The sequence below is a fragment of the Psittacula echo genome (genome assembly GCF_963264785.1).
Source record: "Psittacula echo genome assembly, chromosome: 2".
In the NCBI taxonomy this organism is placed as follows: Eukaryota; Metazoa; Chordata; class Aves; order Psittaciformes; family Psittacidae; genus Psittacula; species Psittacula echo.
Window position 1 is genome coordinate 157,398,763 of NC_137737.1, and position 16,694 is coordinate 157,415,456.

The 16,694-nt window shown below is 41.7% G+C and overlaps 1 protein-coding gene across 3 annotated transcripts in view; it reads right to left on the minus strand.

Moving 5' to 3' along the window:
- Window positions 1-16,694, minus strand: part of SLC45A4 (solute carrier family 45 member 4) — a 67,475-nt gene that overhangs the window by 34,582 nt on the left and 16,199 nt on the right. For all 3 annotated transcript variants that reach the window (XM_080611062.1, XM_080611061.1, XM_080611060.1), the window contains exon 2: window positions 4,748-5,370. In XM_080611062.1, the coding sequence (XP_080467188.1) occupies window positions 4,748-4,991 (244 nt within the window). In that variant the 5' untranslated portion in view covers window positions 4,992-5,370. The remainder of the gene's footprint in view (window positions 1-4,747; window positions 5,371-16,694) is intronic.

Consider the following 16,694-nt stretch of genomic DNA (forward strand, 5'->3'; position numbering starts at 1 on the left):
GCAATTGATACCTTAATTCCTTTGAAGAAACATACCTAGAAGCTAACTTCTCTGTAACATTTCATGCTTGGTTGCTAAATACATCTCCATTATCTCCCCTTTACCTCCACGTGTTCTTCTCAGACCCTACACTGCCATGCGAAAATTCACTACTTCCTACTCAAAGTTCACTTTGGAATATTAAATCTCTCCAGCATAATGACTTGTCAGCTTCCACTTGGAGATTTCTCAGCATCAGCAGTTTTAATTCTTGCTTAACATGCTTTTCGCACACTGGCAGTTGCACGTGACCAAGATTTAGCAGACTATGCTTAAAGGGTCTTGAATGTTAGATAATAGCTTTTCTCCTGATTTATGTCTAAATGACAGCCCAAACCCCTAAACAGCTTCACTACATGTATGAGACAGGCTTCCTACAAGACATAAGGGACTACAGTATTTTGCTGATGCAAAAGCATGTAATGAGAGAAACAACTTCTTCTCCAAACAAAAATAACCTGTGGTATTCTGCTTTGCTTAGCTCAGCCTTTCTCTTTATTAAAATCTAATCAGAACTGAAGCACACAGTTTCTAACAGTGCTATTCCTTGGTGTTATTGCCTAAAAAGAACACCTTGCTCAGGGTTAAAAGGCCCAACTTTGGTATTTGATGCTGTGCTGGCTAATGTTTAATACAAGAGCACATTAATGCTCACAGCAAACCAAAGCAATGCCATCACACATCAGCACTCAGATATACAATGCATAAAAATCAAGGCTATTCATGTACCATATCAGAGAAACATCCCTAAGTTTAAGTGACAATAGAAAGACAAGCAGCACATGTAAACTGCTCATGGTTTTCCTTATGCAAATGTCCATTTTAAAAGCACTAGTGTGATATAATTAATTTATGCTGTGGAACAAGGAACAGTTCTGGTGCTGACAGTCGCTTCTGTGCCTATTAACTATTCATAAATCATTCAATAGCCTTTGAAGCAACAGGAAAAGCTTGGCAAAGCTTTTATCCTATTAAATATAAGTAGTGAAACTTCATGTTTACAGCTCCCACCACTCACTCAGACAGCAAGTTTTTCATGCTGGAAGCAGCAGCCACCCCAAGTCACACAACAGAGTTTTCTTCCATAGACCTAATGAAAGAGGCACCTTTTGGATTCATTTTAGTTCTGAAAGGTGGGATTTACCGGTTGCACTACAACCCAAATTGTGCTTGAGTTACACCTGAAATTACCAAATTGTTATTTAATAATGGTTTAAAGTGGTGTTACCTGAAGATGTGATTTCAATGAACCAGTTGCTTCAAAAAGAAGTTTATACTTTACCAGTTTCTCCTCACTTTCATTCCCTCAAAATCCTTTGCAAAATCCTTTTTAAAATGCATCCAAATTTTCCACGAACTGGAAGTTGTTTTAGAGATTTCAAGTTTAATGAGGGAAGAAAAGACATTGTCATCTATAAACAATAGCAGGGATTCTAATTCACTCTCACAGATAAGCAGCATGAAGTACCAGATGTTTAAAAAGACAAAGGCCTCCTCCTGCTCCTATGGAGTTTATAATGCATGGCTGAAATGTGACAAAGCAAATATTAGTGTTAATGCACAGAACATATTCAAGACTAAGATGCAAACACTCAGTTTCTCCACAACCTCAGACTGATGAACAAGTAAACCCAGAGTGCTGAAGGCACTGACAGTTTCATTTCTAGTAACGTTTTAATGCTGAGTGAATGGGTCTCTAAAAAAGGTTGATGAAGATTTCTAGAGACCCAAACTTGTGAAAGTGCCAACTAACACTATTTCACCTCAAGTCAGGCAGCAACTTCTCATATTTGGCATATTTTTATATCCTCTCAATCCTTCTGAACAATTTAACTGCTTCAGTTTGAATTCTTAAGCTGCAGACAGTGAGACACCAAAGCAAGTTAGAATAAAACCCCATGTAATATATATTTGGCTTGTTCTTGTTGCTAAGCTACTAAAGCCCGGTTATGACTACAAGGGCTGTTAAAGATTTGTAGCTGCATTTCTGACAAGGCAATGAGACATCAATCTAAGCATAGCAATAAAGACAACGATGAAAGTCACAAATCATGTTATTTTGGTGGGGATACAGCAGCTCAGGCACCTCCAGAGCTTCCCAATTCACAGTATCCATTGATCCAAGCAGCTCTTATTGCTGCCTTTAGGTGTTTTTTTTATTAGGAATTCAAAACTTCAGGACATTTAAACACAGAAGTTGAACTGGAAAGGGACTATCCAAAGGACTATCTCCAGCTGCTGAAATCTCATGGCTTACTGAACAAGCAGGACAGGTTGTTCATCTGCCAGATCATACCACCACCTCTGATCCAGGCTACACGAACAGTTAGGAAAGTCAAATACCTGCAAGCAGACAGTGTGTAACATCTTACTAATATACTAATGTGCCTAAGGTTTTAATGGTGGTACCTGATAGGAATCTCAGATGAGTTCAGTGAACAAAGTTTTCTGAGATACAGAACACAAGCACACACTGTAAAGCTTAATTGTTAAGATTCAACATAAGCCTGTAAGGAAGTCTTTTTGCACACCCAAAAGGCTTCTGGTTCTTCAATTTGTTATAAGCAAAGTCAGTCGGTTTAGTGACCACACTTCCCCGGGTGCCGCTTCTCGAACCCATTAAATCTCATGTAAAACAAACTGAATGTGGCTTTTCTCAAATGAAACAGCAAAGGGAATATTCCAGCAGTTGCACAGCTTCATGCAACCCCCTTCAGTGAGGAATAAATATAGCTCATTTTGAGGCAAACAGATGTTGAGGCTGATAAAGGTAAACAGAACCATGTAAGAGGCAATTACCAAACAGGTTAGATAAGTCACCCGTGAATAACTTAACCCTTCAGTGAATCCAGCATTATGTAGCCCTCTGCTGAAGGAACACGAACCAGAGCATGAAGGATTCCAATTAGGTCCCCAAGCCCTAAACACATTTGTAACCAGCTCCCTCCATTTCTTATCTCTATGGCATGGAACACCATCAGTGCATCCCCTTTGCATTGCTTCGCTGATCTGCCAGCTTTTCTCCAAGCGAAAGTGCTTTTCCTCCCTTCCCCCAAATCCCACTGTTATTCTGATCACTGGGGTAGGGAAGGAAGGGAAGAGATATTTCTCAATTATCTGGAGGAAACAGATCTGCTAGAAGAGCTCACAAAAGAAATAGAAATGACTGGTCAGTCATTAAGAGGATGGTTTATTTCTGCTGTCTGACCTTACTCTATGGTCAGGTGAAGTCAGCTTAAGCAGCTACACATCTGAAACAGCCAAGTGCCAGCACAAACAAGAAAGCAAACAGAGAAGTACAGGTCACTTACAGGACTGGGGATCTTCTCCATGCAAAGCAGGATGCAAGGGTTTGCATTCATGGTAGTAATTGAACCAACACCACTAGTACAAATCACTTATGTCTCTAAATCTCAACTTGCCCAAAATATAAAACCTCAGAACAAGTTATGAACATGATAAATGGTCCTCGATGAAGTTCCAACTGTTTTATTCAGCAAGTCAGGTTCAACAGAAAGCTCCTATTTGGCGAACAGCTATAACATTTTACTTATGCCACCAATAGATCCAAAAATGACATTTGATGAGCTCTGAAAATGAACATGTTTGGGAAAACCTGGAGGCAGAAGTCACCAGCATCTCTCATGGCACTGACTGCACTGATTATTGACCACTCTATGGATTCAAGTATTGACTAGTAACTTCACATGTAAACGTATTTTTAGCTGCAGGAAGACTGCACAAAAGAATTTATACATTCCATGCACACACCTTCAATCTCTGATGCCCTTTTATCATATAGATATAAAAATACAGACATTGCATTTGAGATGCTAATCTGGAAATCCTTAAACAATGCTTTAAATAGTATTTAATGAACATTAGAGAGTTGGTTGAGTAGTTCTGTTTCACCACAACTGAGCATGCTATGAAGCACAACTGCATATATAAGCCAAAGCAAGCATTAGCAAACACAGAATATGCATGCATTATCTATACATTTACACCATACACACACATTGTTGATTTATTCCCTCACTTAAGCATGCTCAGTCTGGTACTTCCATTCAGCTTCATGTAATGTTTTCTGGTATCTGATAGAACATATGATTTTCTGGAGTTGATAAAGATAATACTAGATAACACCATAGGCAGTTTATTGTCAACCTAATCACAGCACTCACCATGAATTCAACACTGACTACTCCTATTCTAAACCCTATCACCATCCCATTATTAGCTAAAGCTATTGGTATCATGGTTTATTCATGTGGTATAAACTAGGCAGATCACATAAACCAAGACTCACTAGTGGTTTGAAATAAATGCAGTAACTTACTAGGAGCTGGAAATGCCAATTTATCTAACTTTAAAGTGCTGTAACCTGAAGCATTTCTCCATATATAAAAAAAAGCTTCACTGCAATCCTTTATAGTCTAATGTTGTTTCTATGACACTTACCTTTTAGTCAACAATTTTAGACTTAAATCAGGTCAACATTTTTACAGAGGGAAGCAATATTAGACAGAAGATGAATGCACATAAAAATCCTAAACAGGGTCACACAACTGAATCTGTGGCACAGCCAATAACAAAAAGCCAAATCTTTATTTACCTGATGTACTTTTAGTTGGCAAACCCTTCTTCCTCTGCTTGCAATGAATGAAAAAACATACAGTTTCAGCTAAGAGAAATGAGGATTACTTACCAATTTGTAACAATACAGGTGTTACCAAAGCTGTCTCCATGGCATAACAGAATTCCCTGCCAAACATTACTGCACCGTGCATCACCCACAGGCGTATCGGTATCCGATCTATGGAGCCTTCACTAATGGTCTCCTCCCTACTTTCATTCTCCTTGTTTTCTGGTTTCTGAAGCTGTGCCACAGGTAGATCTTGAACTTGCATAGATTCCGAGTCAGCATTCTGGGGAGCCATATTCATTACCATAAAAATATATATATATATCTGTTATATCTATATAAATAATACTACCATAACTCCACGAACAAGTTAGGGTGTCTTCTCTTTCAGCCTCTGTTCCTCAGGCAAGTAACGCTTATATTCCTCTTGTACAAACAGGTATCTTGCAACTTCTTGTATAGATACGAGAACTCAAGAATGAAAAGCTATTTGGTAGGAATTTCAACATATGGCTTTGCTGGTTTACTGAGAGTTAGAGTTAAAAATCCATAATTGCCATTCAGTTAATACCAGTTTCATAATTATTATTGAAGAAGTGCTGAAGGTGTCAGTCTTGCTACACAGAGGTGGAAAGGCGACACAAAGAGGTGCTCCACTGTTAATCCCCATCGAGTGGCTGATTAATCTGCAACAAAAAGCAAGCATTTCAAAATTTCAATAGCATTTCTCAGGATATTGTGCCTCCCACCCCCCAAGCATATACCCTATTTCCTGCTTAATGCTTCCATTGTCCTTGCCTACCGTAGGGTCTTTTATTCCACATTCCCTCCTACCTCTGGACTTCCCATTGAAATGCAGTTACTTCTCAGATTTAAACGCTGCTTAATTGTACTTGTAAGTTCGTCCAGACTGTGGTGCTGCACAAAGCCAGAGATCAGGGCATTTGCCTGAGATCCTCAGAGCACTGAGCACAAGACTAACAGATTCTGGGAAATTTACTGCAGGTTCCATTTCAGACACAGCATAGGATATTCCAGTACTATGCCAGGAAGATGATTCATCCATTACCATTTACTCACTGGCTACACAGACATCAGCATCTGTCAACTTTTGGAAGTTGCCAGTTTCTTTGCAGTATCCATCACACGATCTTATGATGAAGCTATCCCTCAAGCATGAGCAAAAATAAGCCATTAGAAAGATAACTTTAAAGATTGATATTTAAATTTCTAATGAAGATATAGACAGCATAGGCATCAATCTTTACTTACTCCCACATCCTATGAGGTTTCTTAAGCCCATGCAAGTAGAATGATGACGATCTTCTACCATACATTTAATTATTAAAATGTATTCCAACCAAGATATCTACATTCCCCCCTCCTTTGTGCATAGACAAAGTCTAAACTGACAGACATACTGTGTACCATGTCAATCAAAATGTGTTTAAGCACTTGAGAAGAAAGCACTTTATTAAAAGTCAGATTACATCATGTTTGTACTAATGTTTGTACTAGAAGGATGCACATCAACATCTCTGCACACAGTGACTACACATTCAGCGGAATGGTTCCATGAGGTGCTGGCTTTGGCAGCAGAGCTGGCCTAAGAAGTCCCACACTGCAGTTCCTGCCCCTTCAGCAGTGGCAACAAAAAACCATGTGTGGGCCAGAGCATAAACCAGATCATGAAGTGGTGAACCTAAAAATGAACATTAAGAAGAGCATGACGTGTCTGGGGTTTAAAGCATATCCCAACAGCAACTGCTTCAACATGACCTGACACACTGTTCTACTAAAAGAGCAGCACAGGAACATCATCTTCTGTGCTCCCTCCTGCTGACACCCTTCTTCCAGCTGTACCCCCAGGCAGTTTACTGAGTGCATTTTGTTCTTCCTTTCACAGAATACCAGACTGGTTTGAGTTGGAAGGGACCTTAAAGCTCATCCAGTTCCAACCCCCTGCCACAGGCAGGGACACCTTCCACTAGAGCAGCTTGCTCCAAGCCCCTGTGTCCAACCTGGCCTTGAACACTGCCAGGGATGGGGCAGCCACAGCTTCTCTGGGCACCTTGTGCCAGCGCCTCAGCACCCTCACAGGGAAGAGCTTCCTCCTGATAGCTCATCCCAGCCTCCCCTCTGTCAGGTTAAAGCCATTCCCCCTTGTCCTATCCCTATACACCCTTGTAAAGGGTCCTTCTCCAGATTTCCTGTAGGCCCTCTTTAGAATCTTCTTCTGTTTGGGATTTTTCTCCTCCCATGCTCCTCAAGATTACTGGAGTGCTCCAATTTGATCTCCTCAATAACAACTTTATACTATAATTTGCTTTGGAGCTACTCAAACCTTGAAATCACATGAGAGAAGTTAGAATAACTTACTGAACATAAGTGCTACAAGCAGAGTTTTAAGCTCCAGCTTTTCATCTGTAAGCACTAAATAGCCCAGAACAAAAAAGACTCAGGGAAGTATTTCTCCATCAACTCAGAATTAACAGGAGGAGTTGAGATGCACAGCCTGGGGTCACTGAGTTATGGCACAAACAGGCACCTACTCAAGTTCTTCATGAACACCTTGTTTTTTATAAAGGTTTTTCTTTCCACCAGTCAGGGTTTGAATTTGCTGAGCTCCTGCATGCAGCAGAATCCATTTGCCTCCTTTCAGTAGCGTGTACAGTGTTGAACTCACATCAGAATGGGAAGGGACGTGATTCTCTTACTTTGCTTTAGTGCCTGAGGTTCCAACTTAAGCCTTGAAGGGCTATTAAAGTTACCATAAATAGGAAGTTAAGTAGCATGTGTATTAAAAGAAACACACTTCCACTTCTCATAACACAAGTTCTGGGTGAGGAAAACTTTGGAAATCCAGGTTCCAGAGAAGGAGCAATTATTTTAATTACAGACTAGTCATAAAACATTTCATTGCTGGCAGAGTCAGACAAAGTTACATTCAGTAGAATGTAAAAGTTTAAATATCAGCTCTTATTATTCAGAACTCACTCAGAACATGTGTGTTGTATTCCAGACTATGGGTCACAGATAACACTCCTGCACAAGATGGCTTTAAAGTCTCTAATGTTTTCTTACACTTATTTTCTCCTCCTGTCACTGTGTATGAAGGATTTAACTCAATTTCCCTCCACACCTCATTTAATGCACAGTTCCAGGGTAGCAGAACAGAGAGGAAGGCAGTTCATCACAGCAGAATGTTTTATGATGCCTGCAGACGCAAGCAGGATGACACCAGGCTGGGGGCATTTGTCATTGGGAAGGATAAAGAGACAGGACAAAAGAGGGTATCTGAGATTAAGCTCATTTGAGCCTGACTCTTAAGGGATGACTGAAAATGTTATTCTGGAAGTGGAAGATGATGGGGAGAGATGAGATAATATAAGACACAGGAATAATGGATGATAGATGGAGGTAGACTTTGAAACTGTAATTGACACAGATAAGAACAACAGGAGATTTTAAACATGCCAGAAACAGCAGTTACAGTATTCAAGTGCAACAGCAAGAAGCTCAATGGACTGGTTTTATCGAAAGGAACAGAGAATTACTGTTCCATTATGTCAATTCTGTGGGAATTGTTCTTCCTGCAGCACTTTCATCTGCCTCCAAGTGCATATCTAACACAAGAGTCAGAGAACAAGAGCCTCTCAGAAAGGTCTTCCAGCTCTTCCACAAGCTCTGCTAGGTTGTGTTCATACTCATTTTAGACTGATCCAGATTGTGCTGCTGCTCCTTTCAAGTTCATTTTGAATTTGGCAACTACGAATAGCAGCATTCTTCCTTACCAAAATGGGAGATAAAGTCATTTACCTGCTGGAACTGTCACAGAAACTTCTCTGCAGCACAGAACTCCAAAGTAAATGGCATCTAAAGAGAAGCTGGATTGAAGGAAGGTATTTTTTCATGTTTGTTGGCTACTAAAACCAAACCTGGATTGACAGTATACTCTTTTGAACTGAAGTACTGAATATCATGGTAATTTCCAATAGTCTCTTTACTCCTGTGGTTCAAATGTTTTATTGTGTGGAGTCCACCTCAGAAATAGGCCAGCATTAGTACCATAAAAATGATGACCTAGGCTTACATTTTAACTGTCATTCAGACTGGGTACTAAGAGAGCACAGGAGTGAGAGGCATAGTAGTAAAAAGCATAGAAACCTTTCATCCATCCCTTTCTGACCATGTAGCACCTAAAGATAATAATTTTAAAAGGTAAACTGGCCCATGAGACAGCATTTATCCCAGGAAGCTGAGACCACATCCCCATTCTGCCATGCACTTTCCATAAAGCTTTAAAAGGCATCCTACTGTGAAGGTGGTGAGGTGCTGGTGCGGGGTACCCAGAGAAGCTGTGGCTGCCCCATCCCTGGCAGTGTTCAAGGCCAAGATGGACGGGGCTTGAAGCAACCTGCTCTAGTGGGAGATGTCCTTGCCCATGGCAGGGGGTTGGAACTGGGTGAGCTTTAAGGTCCCTTCCAACCCAAACCACTCTGGGATTTTATGATTTTCATGACTAACAAGGAAGTAGATGGAAGAATTTCAGCCATGGGAATAGGTTTGCATTGGGCATTGTACCGCGGTTGGGTATGAAGAGAAGTGCAGCCACAGAAATATTCCTGATCATGCAAAATGTTAATGGAAGAAGGGCACTGATGACACCAGCTCTTCAACCTAACTGCACGTTTTACTTTGACCTTTGGTCACATTGCAACAATGACAAAACCTATAAAGGGGTAGTTAATATTTCAACAGAACATGCAAGTAATATATCCTGAAAACTGATCCATAAGCAAAATGTCACAAAGACTGCTCAAGTTGCTTGTAATCTGTTATACTTTTACACTGGACACCAGATTCAACTGCACAGGGTGCCGGGCCATCTTGTCTAGACCATGCTTTGCCAAGAAAGGTTGGACTAAAGGATCCATGAGGTCCCTTCCAACCTGGGATTCTATGATTCCATCTAGACACAAGTCATGACCTGAGTATAAAGCACAGAAACAAGTTATAGTAATCCTGTGCCTCAAATAGGCAGCATTTACAGACAAAGAACATGATCCACCAGAGAACCAAAGGAAAATTGCTGCTTTTCTTTAGGGTTTTCCAAAAAGAGGAAAAATTACATAAGGTCGTATTTGTGGCCCACAAGGTTCAGTGGTTTTCTTTTCCCTAGCATGCACTAAGATGCTAGAGATGCACAAAAAGCCCACACTAGACCATTATGCAGCACAAAGCCTTGGGCAAGTGACTTCTATCACACTTCTTGGTGTGTTGTGTTAGGTCAGGACAGAAGAGGTTGACAAGCAGTGTTTTTCCATTTGTGATCCAATCTTCTGACCTCCAGATGATGCTGAGAGCACCCAGCAATACCCAAATAAACAGGGTTAACGGTGATCCTGCCCAAATCTTTGAATACTGAACTATATTTAATGCACGTTTCCAGATATCTCTTGCTAACAAGGAATGTTCTGTTTGACAAGCAGCTCTGTTTTCTGAACCAGTGCCAAAGCATATGACTCTAATCACACATGTGCTTTATTAAGCAATAACAGAGCTTGGCAAGTGGATAAAGAGTTAAATGGGCCCAACATGGATACCATAAGAAAACTTCCAGTCTTTTAGAGGGCTTTCTTCCTCTGAAGCCATTAGGCAATCCTGAAGGCATTTACTGGTGTAAGAAACAGCTCATTTCAGCACGGTAGGTGTGCACTAGATACTGAATCCTAAGTCCTGAAGGAAGAATAAGCATAGACAAAGAAAAACTGGAAAGAACAAAGTGAAATGGATGGAAACAGTTCTGTCCAAACACCATGGAATTCCTAAGGGAACAAAGAGGGGACTGAGCCGAAACAAGCTACCCCCTTCTCTCATCCTGGACTTAAAGTTTCTTGCATTAACTTCAAGCCCTTACCTAGCTATCTCTTGTTTTCAACATGTGCCTACAACATGATTCTTACATTCTTTTACATGTAAGTACACTGCTTCATCAAAGTCTTCTCAAATCATGGTGAAGAGCTGCATTCAGGTTTGCTCCACACGAACTGTTTTCTAGTGATGCAGGAAATATTCCAGCTCAAATAAAGATTCTACAGTTGAAAAGAATTCCACCTTCTTGACTTTGAAAGGATGAAGAGATACCTTGAGCCATCACCACATATAAAGGTCATTGTTTACCACTAATTTCATACGGGCAAATAATCCTATGAGTCTATGAAAAGACCTAAGAACCAATTCTTACAGGATTTAACCAGGCTTTAATGATTCCAGTCACAGTTGTCATTGGATCACTAACAGAGCCTGATGCCACATTCTGCATCACACATTAAGAAAGCCGTAAACAAGAAGAAAACAAGGTTGGTGTACTCCTACTTCATGAAATATTCAAATGTTTTACTGGAAGACACAAGTTTAAGAGTTCAGAAGCTGAAGTCTAATAGGACAAGATTCCTTTTCCTCTCAGTCTCTTACACCTCACCTTCCTTCAGTTCTCCAATGAGTACAGACATACACACTGGTAACCATGCTGTAGGTTGCTCAGAGAAGCTGTGCCTGCCCCATCCCTGGCAGTGTTCAAGGCCAGGCTGGACAGGGCTTGAAGCAACCTGGTCTGGTGTGAGGTGTCCCTGCCTGTGGCAGGGGGTTGGAACTGGATGAGCTTGAAGATCCCTTCCAACTCAACCCATTCTATGATTCTATTTCACCTGTGAATCACGTGAGGGTGACAAGCCTATGACTTCCCAGTCATTTCATTTATTTGTCAGGTACTTTTTCTGCCAAACTGGTTTCTGCTAAGGTTTGCAAATAATCTGGCCATCTCTTGGAAAGCTATCTAGACTGATTTAAGAATAGCTTTAATATTAGTATTGGAAAGAAACACATTCTGAGTTTATCTGGCTTTTATTCAGACTAAATAAAATGTTTGGCTGAACACTTGTACCCCTATGCTGCAGACAAGCATCACTTCTTATTCCTTCCACGATTAAATGCAAAATGGACATTGGGTTCTGCTTCAGCATCTGACTGGCTTGCAAAATGACACTTGGACTTGTGCCTTTTCAAGAGGAAAATGGCATTTGTCCAAGGATAATTACTAATGTTTTGAGTTCAAGTCCTCTGGTGCTCCACCATGCCAATAGACAAATAGCATGTCACTGTGAAGAGCAGCTCTTAAAGGCAAGGATGACCTTCATCTCCCTGCAAGCCACCTCAAAAACCTCACAAGGATTTGTCCATTCTCTAAATACATTAAAATTTATTCCATAAGATGCAAATCCAACCCATTTTGTATAGATGACTGCTCTAATATTTTGTTCTACAGATCTGCAATAGGGACAGTAGTTTCTACTATTTGGGTCCAGAGAAGGGCAACAGAGCTGGTGCAGAGCCTGGAGCTCAAGTGTGATGGGGAACGGCTGAGAGACCTGGGGGAGTTTAGTCTGGAGAAGAGAAGGTTCAGGGGGGACCTTATCGCTCCCTACAACTGCCTGAAAGGAGGATGGAGACAGGTGGGGTTGGTCTCTGCTCCCAGGGAACAAGTGACAGGACAAGAGGAAACGGCCTCAAGCTGCACCAGGGCAGGTTTAGATGGAGCTGAGGAACAATTCCTTCCCCAAGGGGTGCTCAGGCATCGGAACAGGCTGCCCAGGGCAGGGCTGCAGTCACCGTCCCTGCAAGTGTTCACACACCGTGTAGATGAGGCCCTCAGTGCCATGGGTTAGTGGTGGCCTTGGCAGTGCTGGGGAACAGTTGGACTTGATGATCTTACAGGTCTTTTCCAACCCAGTTGATTCCATGATTCTACTACAAAGACAGTAGCAGCTGAAACTAAATAGATCCTGCTTGCAGTACAAAGCTGATCACAGCTTCAAATCATAACAGCAAACTATACTTTGCTAGGACAGGCTGTTTTGCTAGCAAGGGTAGTTTTGTTTTACAGTCAGCTGCTTGCATAGGAATAGCACATAAAATACATTACCTGCTTACACTACAGGTTTCTCAATCACTTGAAACTGGAATAAACAAGTACTTCCTCTTACAGCAGCAGTCAGTTCTTCCTCTTCTTTGCCCCAGGTTCCTTACTCCCACCCCTTCCTGCACAGCCACACAAGCCTGTGGTAGTGAAGCAGTGTAACCGATACAGGTTGAAAATGAAGCTGACAACAACACATCCAAGAAGCTAAATAAATCCTTGATAGAGTCATGTTGGTTTTATCTGATTGCATGGCTGCACGGATCCACACTGCATAGGGGTAGTAAGGAATGGAGGCAGCTACAAGTAGCATTAACACCAAAGCCTGTGTGAAATTGCAGGTCACAAGGAGAAACCAAGTTGTAGGCAGATTGCTGCAGCTACAAGGTCAAAAAGCAGATCCACCTGCCCAGTTCAAGATGCCTCATTACCACAAGGCAGTAGGAGGACCTCCTGTCATGCTGGGAGGGCTATCATGTACTCTGCCTCCAGTACTTGCCAGATGCAAGGCAGAACACCACTTGCTTAGCCAACAGGCAGCTATTTGCACCCGGTTGTTTGCGGCTCTGTTGCTAATTATTAGTGGCTGTTTATAGTAACAGAACTGGCCACAGGGGAAGTTTCTTTGGCCCATGTCAAGACTCAAGTGTTCAGTCACTGCAGGAGGAAGAAAAGCATGTAGAAAACATACCTGGAGGGTTTAAGCCCAGCTGGACAAATAATGCTCAACTCATCAAGTTCAGCAAAGCGGCTGCATCCTTCTGTGGGTTAAGGTGTTCCTTAAGTTTAGACTCAAAAAATCCTGTGACTTTCTAGAAGCACCAATATATAAATGAGTCATGAGACCTCTGGTTCAAAAGGGCAGCAATTACAGGCAGGCATTTGTTTAAATTGCTATTCAGACTTCTCACACAGTTAAACGCAAACATTATTTTTAGACAGGCTGAGAAAGTTGGGGCTGTGCAGCCTGGAGCAGAGAAGGCTCCGTGGAGACCTCATAGCAGCTTCCAGTGTCTGAAGGGGGCTATAAGGATGCTGGAGGATGACTCTTCATTAGGGAGTGTAGTGATAGGATAAAGGGTGATGGGTTCAAACTGAAACAGGGGAAGTTCAAGTTGTATATAAGGCAGAAGCTCTTCCCTGTGAGGGTGCTGAGGCGCTGGCACAGGGTGCCCAGAGAAGCTGTGGCTGCCCCATCCCTGGCAGTGCTCAAGGCCAGGTTGGACACAGGGGCTTGGAGCAACCTGCTCTAGTGGAAGGTGCCCCTGCCCGTGGAAGGGGGTTGGGACTGGATGAGCTTTAGGGTGCCTTCCAACCCAAACCATTCTATGATAGTGGTTTCTAAACCCAGGATTCTATTAACCCCATCAGAGGGAGAAGACTACACTTATTCATGAGTAACTTTTACAAAATGCAACTATACTACAAATTACTTAACACCAGACTCAGCTATGAGCAACATTACTGCAGATCCCAAGAGGAAAGTCAACCTCTGATTGTAAAACAGTCTTACATTAAACTGGACTAACCTGTTTTGAATCACTAAAAGCCTGCCAAAGAAGAAAGGTTAAGGCTAACTGGGTGCAATAGAGAACCACATTTGACATGTCCTAACATTTAGTTCATCATTCAGGTAATCAAAGGCACTGGAACACAACAGCATAAACGAGCTTGTTCTACAAGGATACCATGCCTAAGGAATGACTGACACTGAATGGAGGCTTAGATGAGATTCTGAACAAATTCATCTTGAAAACTGAGATTTAAACCACAAAAACCAAAGGCAGCCACTGGAACCAGTGCGGTGCTTTTCCATCATGACCTACTTTTGAGGTTATCACACAATATAGGCCACGGAAGCAAGATTTGGCAGGAGGGAAATCAATCTGGAGGACATTGTGCATGAAGTCAATATGGAGCAATCCACCTCACTGGGAGAAGCAGCATTTATTCCACTTCTTGTAATGCAAACTTATGCCTCTTCACACACAGGAATCCAGCTGAGGCCTTTTCCAACCTCTGCCTTGCTGCTAATGTTTCAGTCAGGGCATGGCTTTTGGAAACTGTACTAACCTAAGAGAGAGAAATGCTTCTGGCAGCTCTTCTGCTGTTAAAGCTGAGCATCTGACATCCTCAACTCCCATCACCCCAAAATATAGCAGCAAGGGCATATGCTGTTTCATTTTGAAAGGGTTAATGAAGACTTGCTGCACCTTTCCTGGGTATGCATGCAGAATTCCAGAAAGTATTAAAACCTGACATAAACAGCTCCCAACTCCAGCCCTGCCAATATTAAATCTTCTGTAGGGTTTTCTGCCTACTTCTACATGGCCTTGACTAGAAGCCCTCTTGGTTTTTAGGACTCTCTCCACTCCCTTCCAAGCTTAGTCAGAAAATGACCAAGAGCAAGATTTTGGCTCATGCTGGAAGATGTGCTGATGCAGTCACAGATGGCAAACTCCCCCGATGGGGATTTTCTTGCCCAGACATGCTGGAAGGAACAGAGAGCTTAAGACATAGGGTGGAAAGATGAAGATCCTCATGACATCAGAGAGAACATCTTCGTAAGACAGAGCTATTTTCTCTGGGCATAAATAGCAAGAAAAACTTTCCCAGCTAGCAAAAGATATAACAGCTAGGACCAGTGATGCTGGTACAGCAGGCACACGGAAGCAGCTTCACACTCCAGCAAAGACAGAGGCATGCTTTACTCATCTCCAAGTAGCAGGTTCTACCTCCAAAATTAGATAAAGTTTGAAGGCAAGATAGTAAGTACTAACAGCTAAGTACTTTCAAAACCAAAAATAACAACCTAGTCATCACATAAGCACAAAGAACTCAAAGACTCATAGGGATGGAGATGCTCAGGCCAGAGTGCAAATATGCTGTGATGGTCTGACACTGCCGCAAATTGTAGAATGGTTTCGGTTGGAAGGGACCTTAAAGCTCCTCCAGTTCCAACCCCCTGCCATAACCAGGGGCATCTCACACTAGACCAGATAGCTCCAAGCCCCATCCAACCTGGCCTTCAAATAACAACTTGCACTAAGAAAATCCACCGATTTGGTCAAATAGGCACTTTATTTTTGCAAGTTCTTTCACCAAGGCTGTCCTCCTGATTGCACAGTGTGGGAAACGAAGTATAACACCAGCACAAGCATTGGCAAATTGCTCTCTAGAATGAGCAATACTTCCTATAATAGGCTGAGACTCGTGTTTTGCATGAATATTCATCTGTAAAAAACAGTCAAGCTGCTTATTTAGTCTGTATATGCAAAGTTAGATGTCTCTTGCAGATCTCACTGCACCTAAAATGAAGAGTGCAACACTTCATTTCCATGTACTGGCATTTGAATTATATTCCTTGAAGATTTGCAGGCTGGTTTCTTCAGGCTGTAAATGCTTAAGAAACCCAAATACTGCCAGAATATGTATTAGACAATTACAGAAGCTATTCAATAGATCAAGATAAGAAAGAGCACAGTGTAGATCTTCCTAAGCTGCCTTCCTCTAGCATATCATTAACGTCTGCAAAGTAATTCATTGGAATTAGCTCCAATTACCAGTCTCTAAACACATTTCCATCAATCCATCTGAGAAAACTCTGTTAAAGTTGGCTCTCGAAAGCATCTATAAGATTTTGTTCACCCTCCAACAAAGACAGAGGTTAACCAAAACAACATAGAAGAGGGTTTCTCACATATCAGATTGTCTGAAGGGTTTGTAAACAACTATATGTAATGGGTTATATCATCATCTTCAGTTTCTAGAACCACAGAATGGTTTGGGTTGGAAGGAACCTTAACGATCATCCAGTTTTAACCCTCCGCAATTGGTGGTGGGTAATACCTTGGCTGCAATACAGGCTAAAAATGATGCTTTAGCACTGCCCTTTGCCTTTCGGAAAAGGCAGTTTCAATCCACGCTGCTCAAGTTCATTAGAAAACACAGCCCTCAAAAAAGAAGTTTAGGACAATCCCCTTAATTAACTGTATAATGTCAGCTCACCTCGAGCAACCATCTCACCACAAT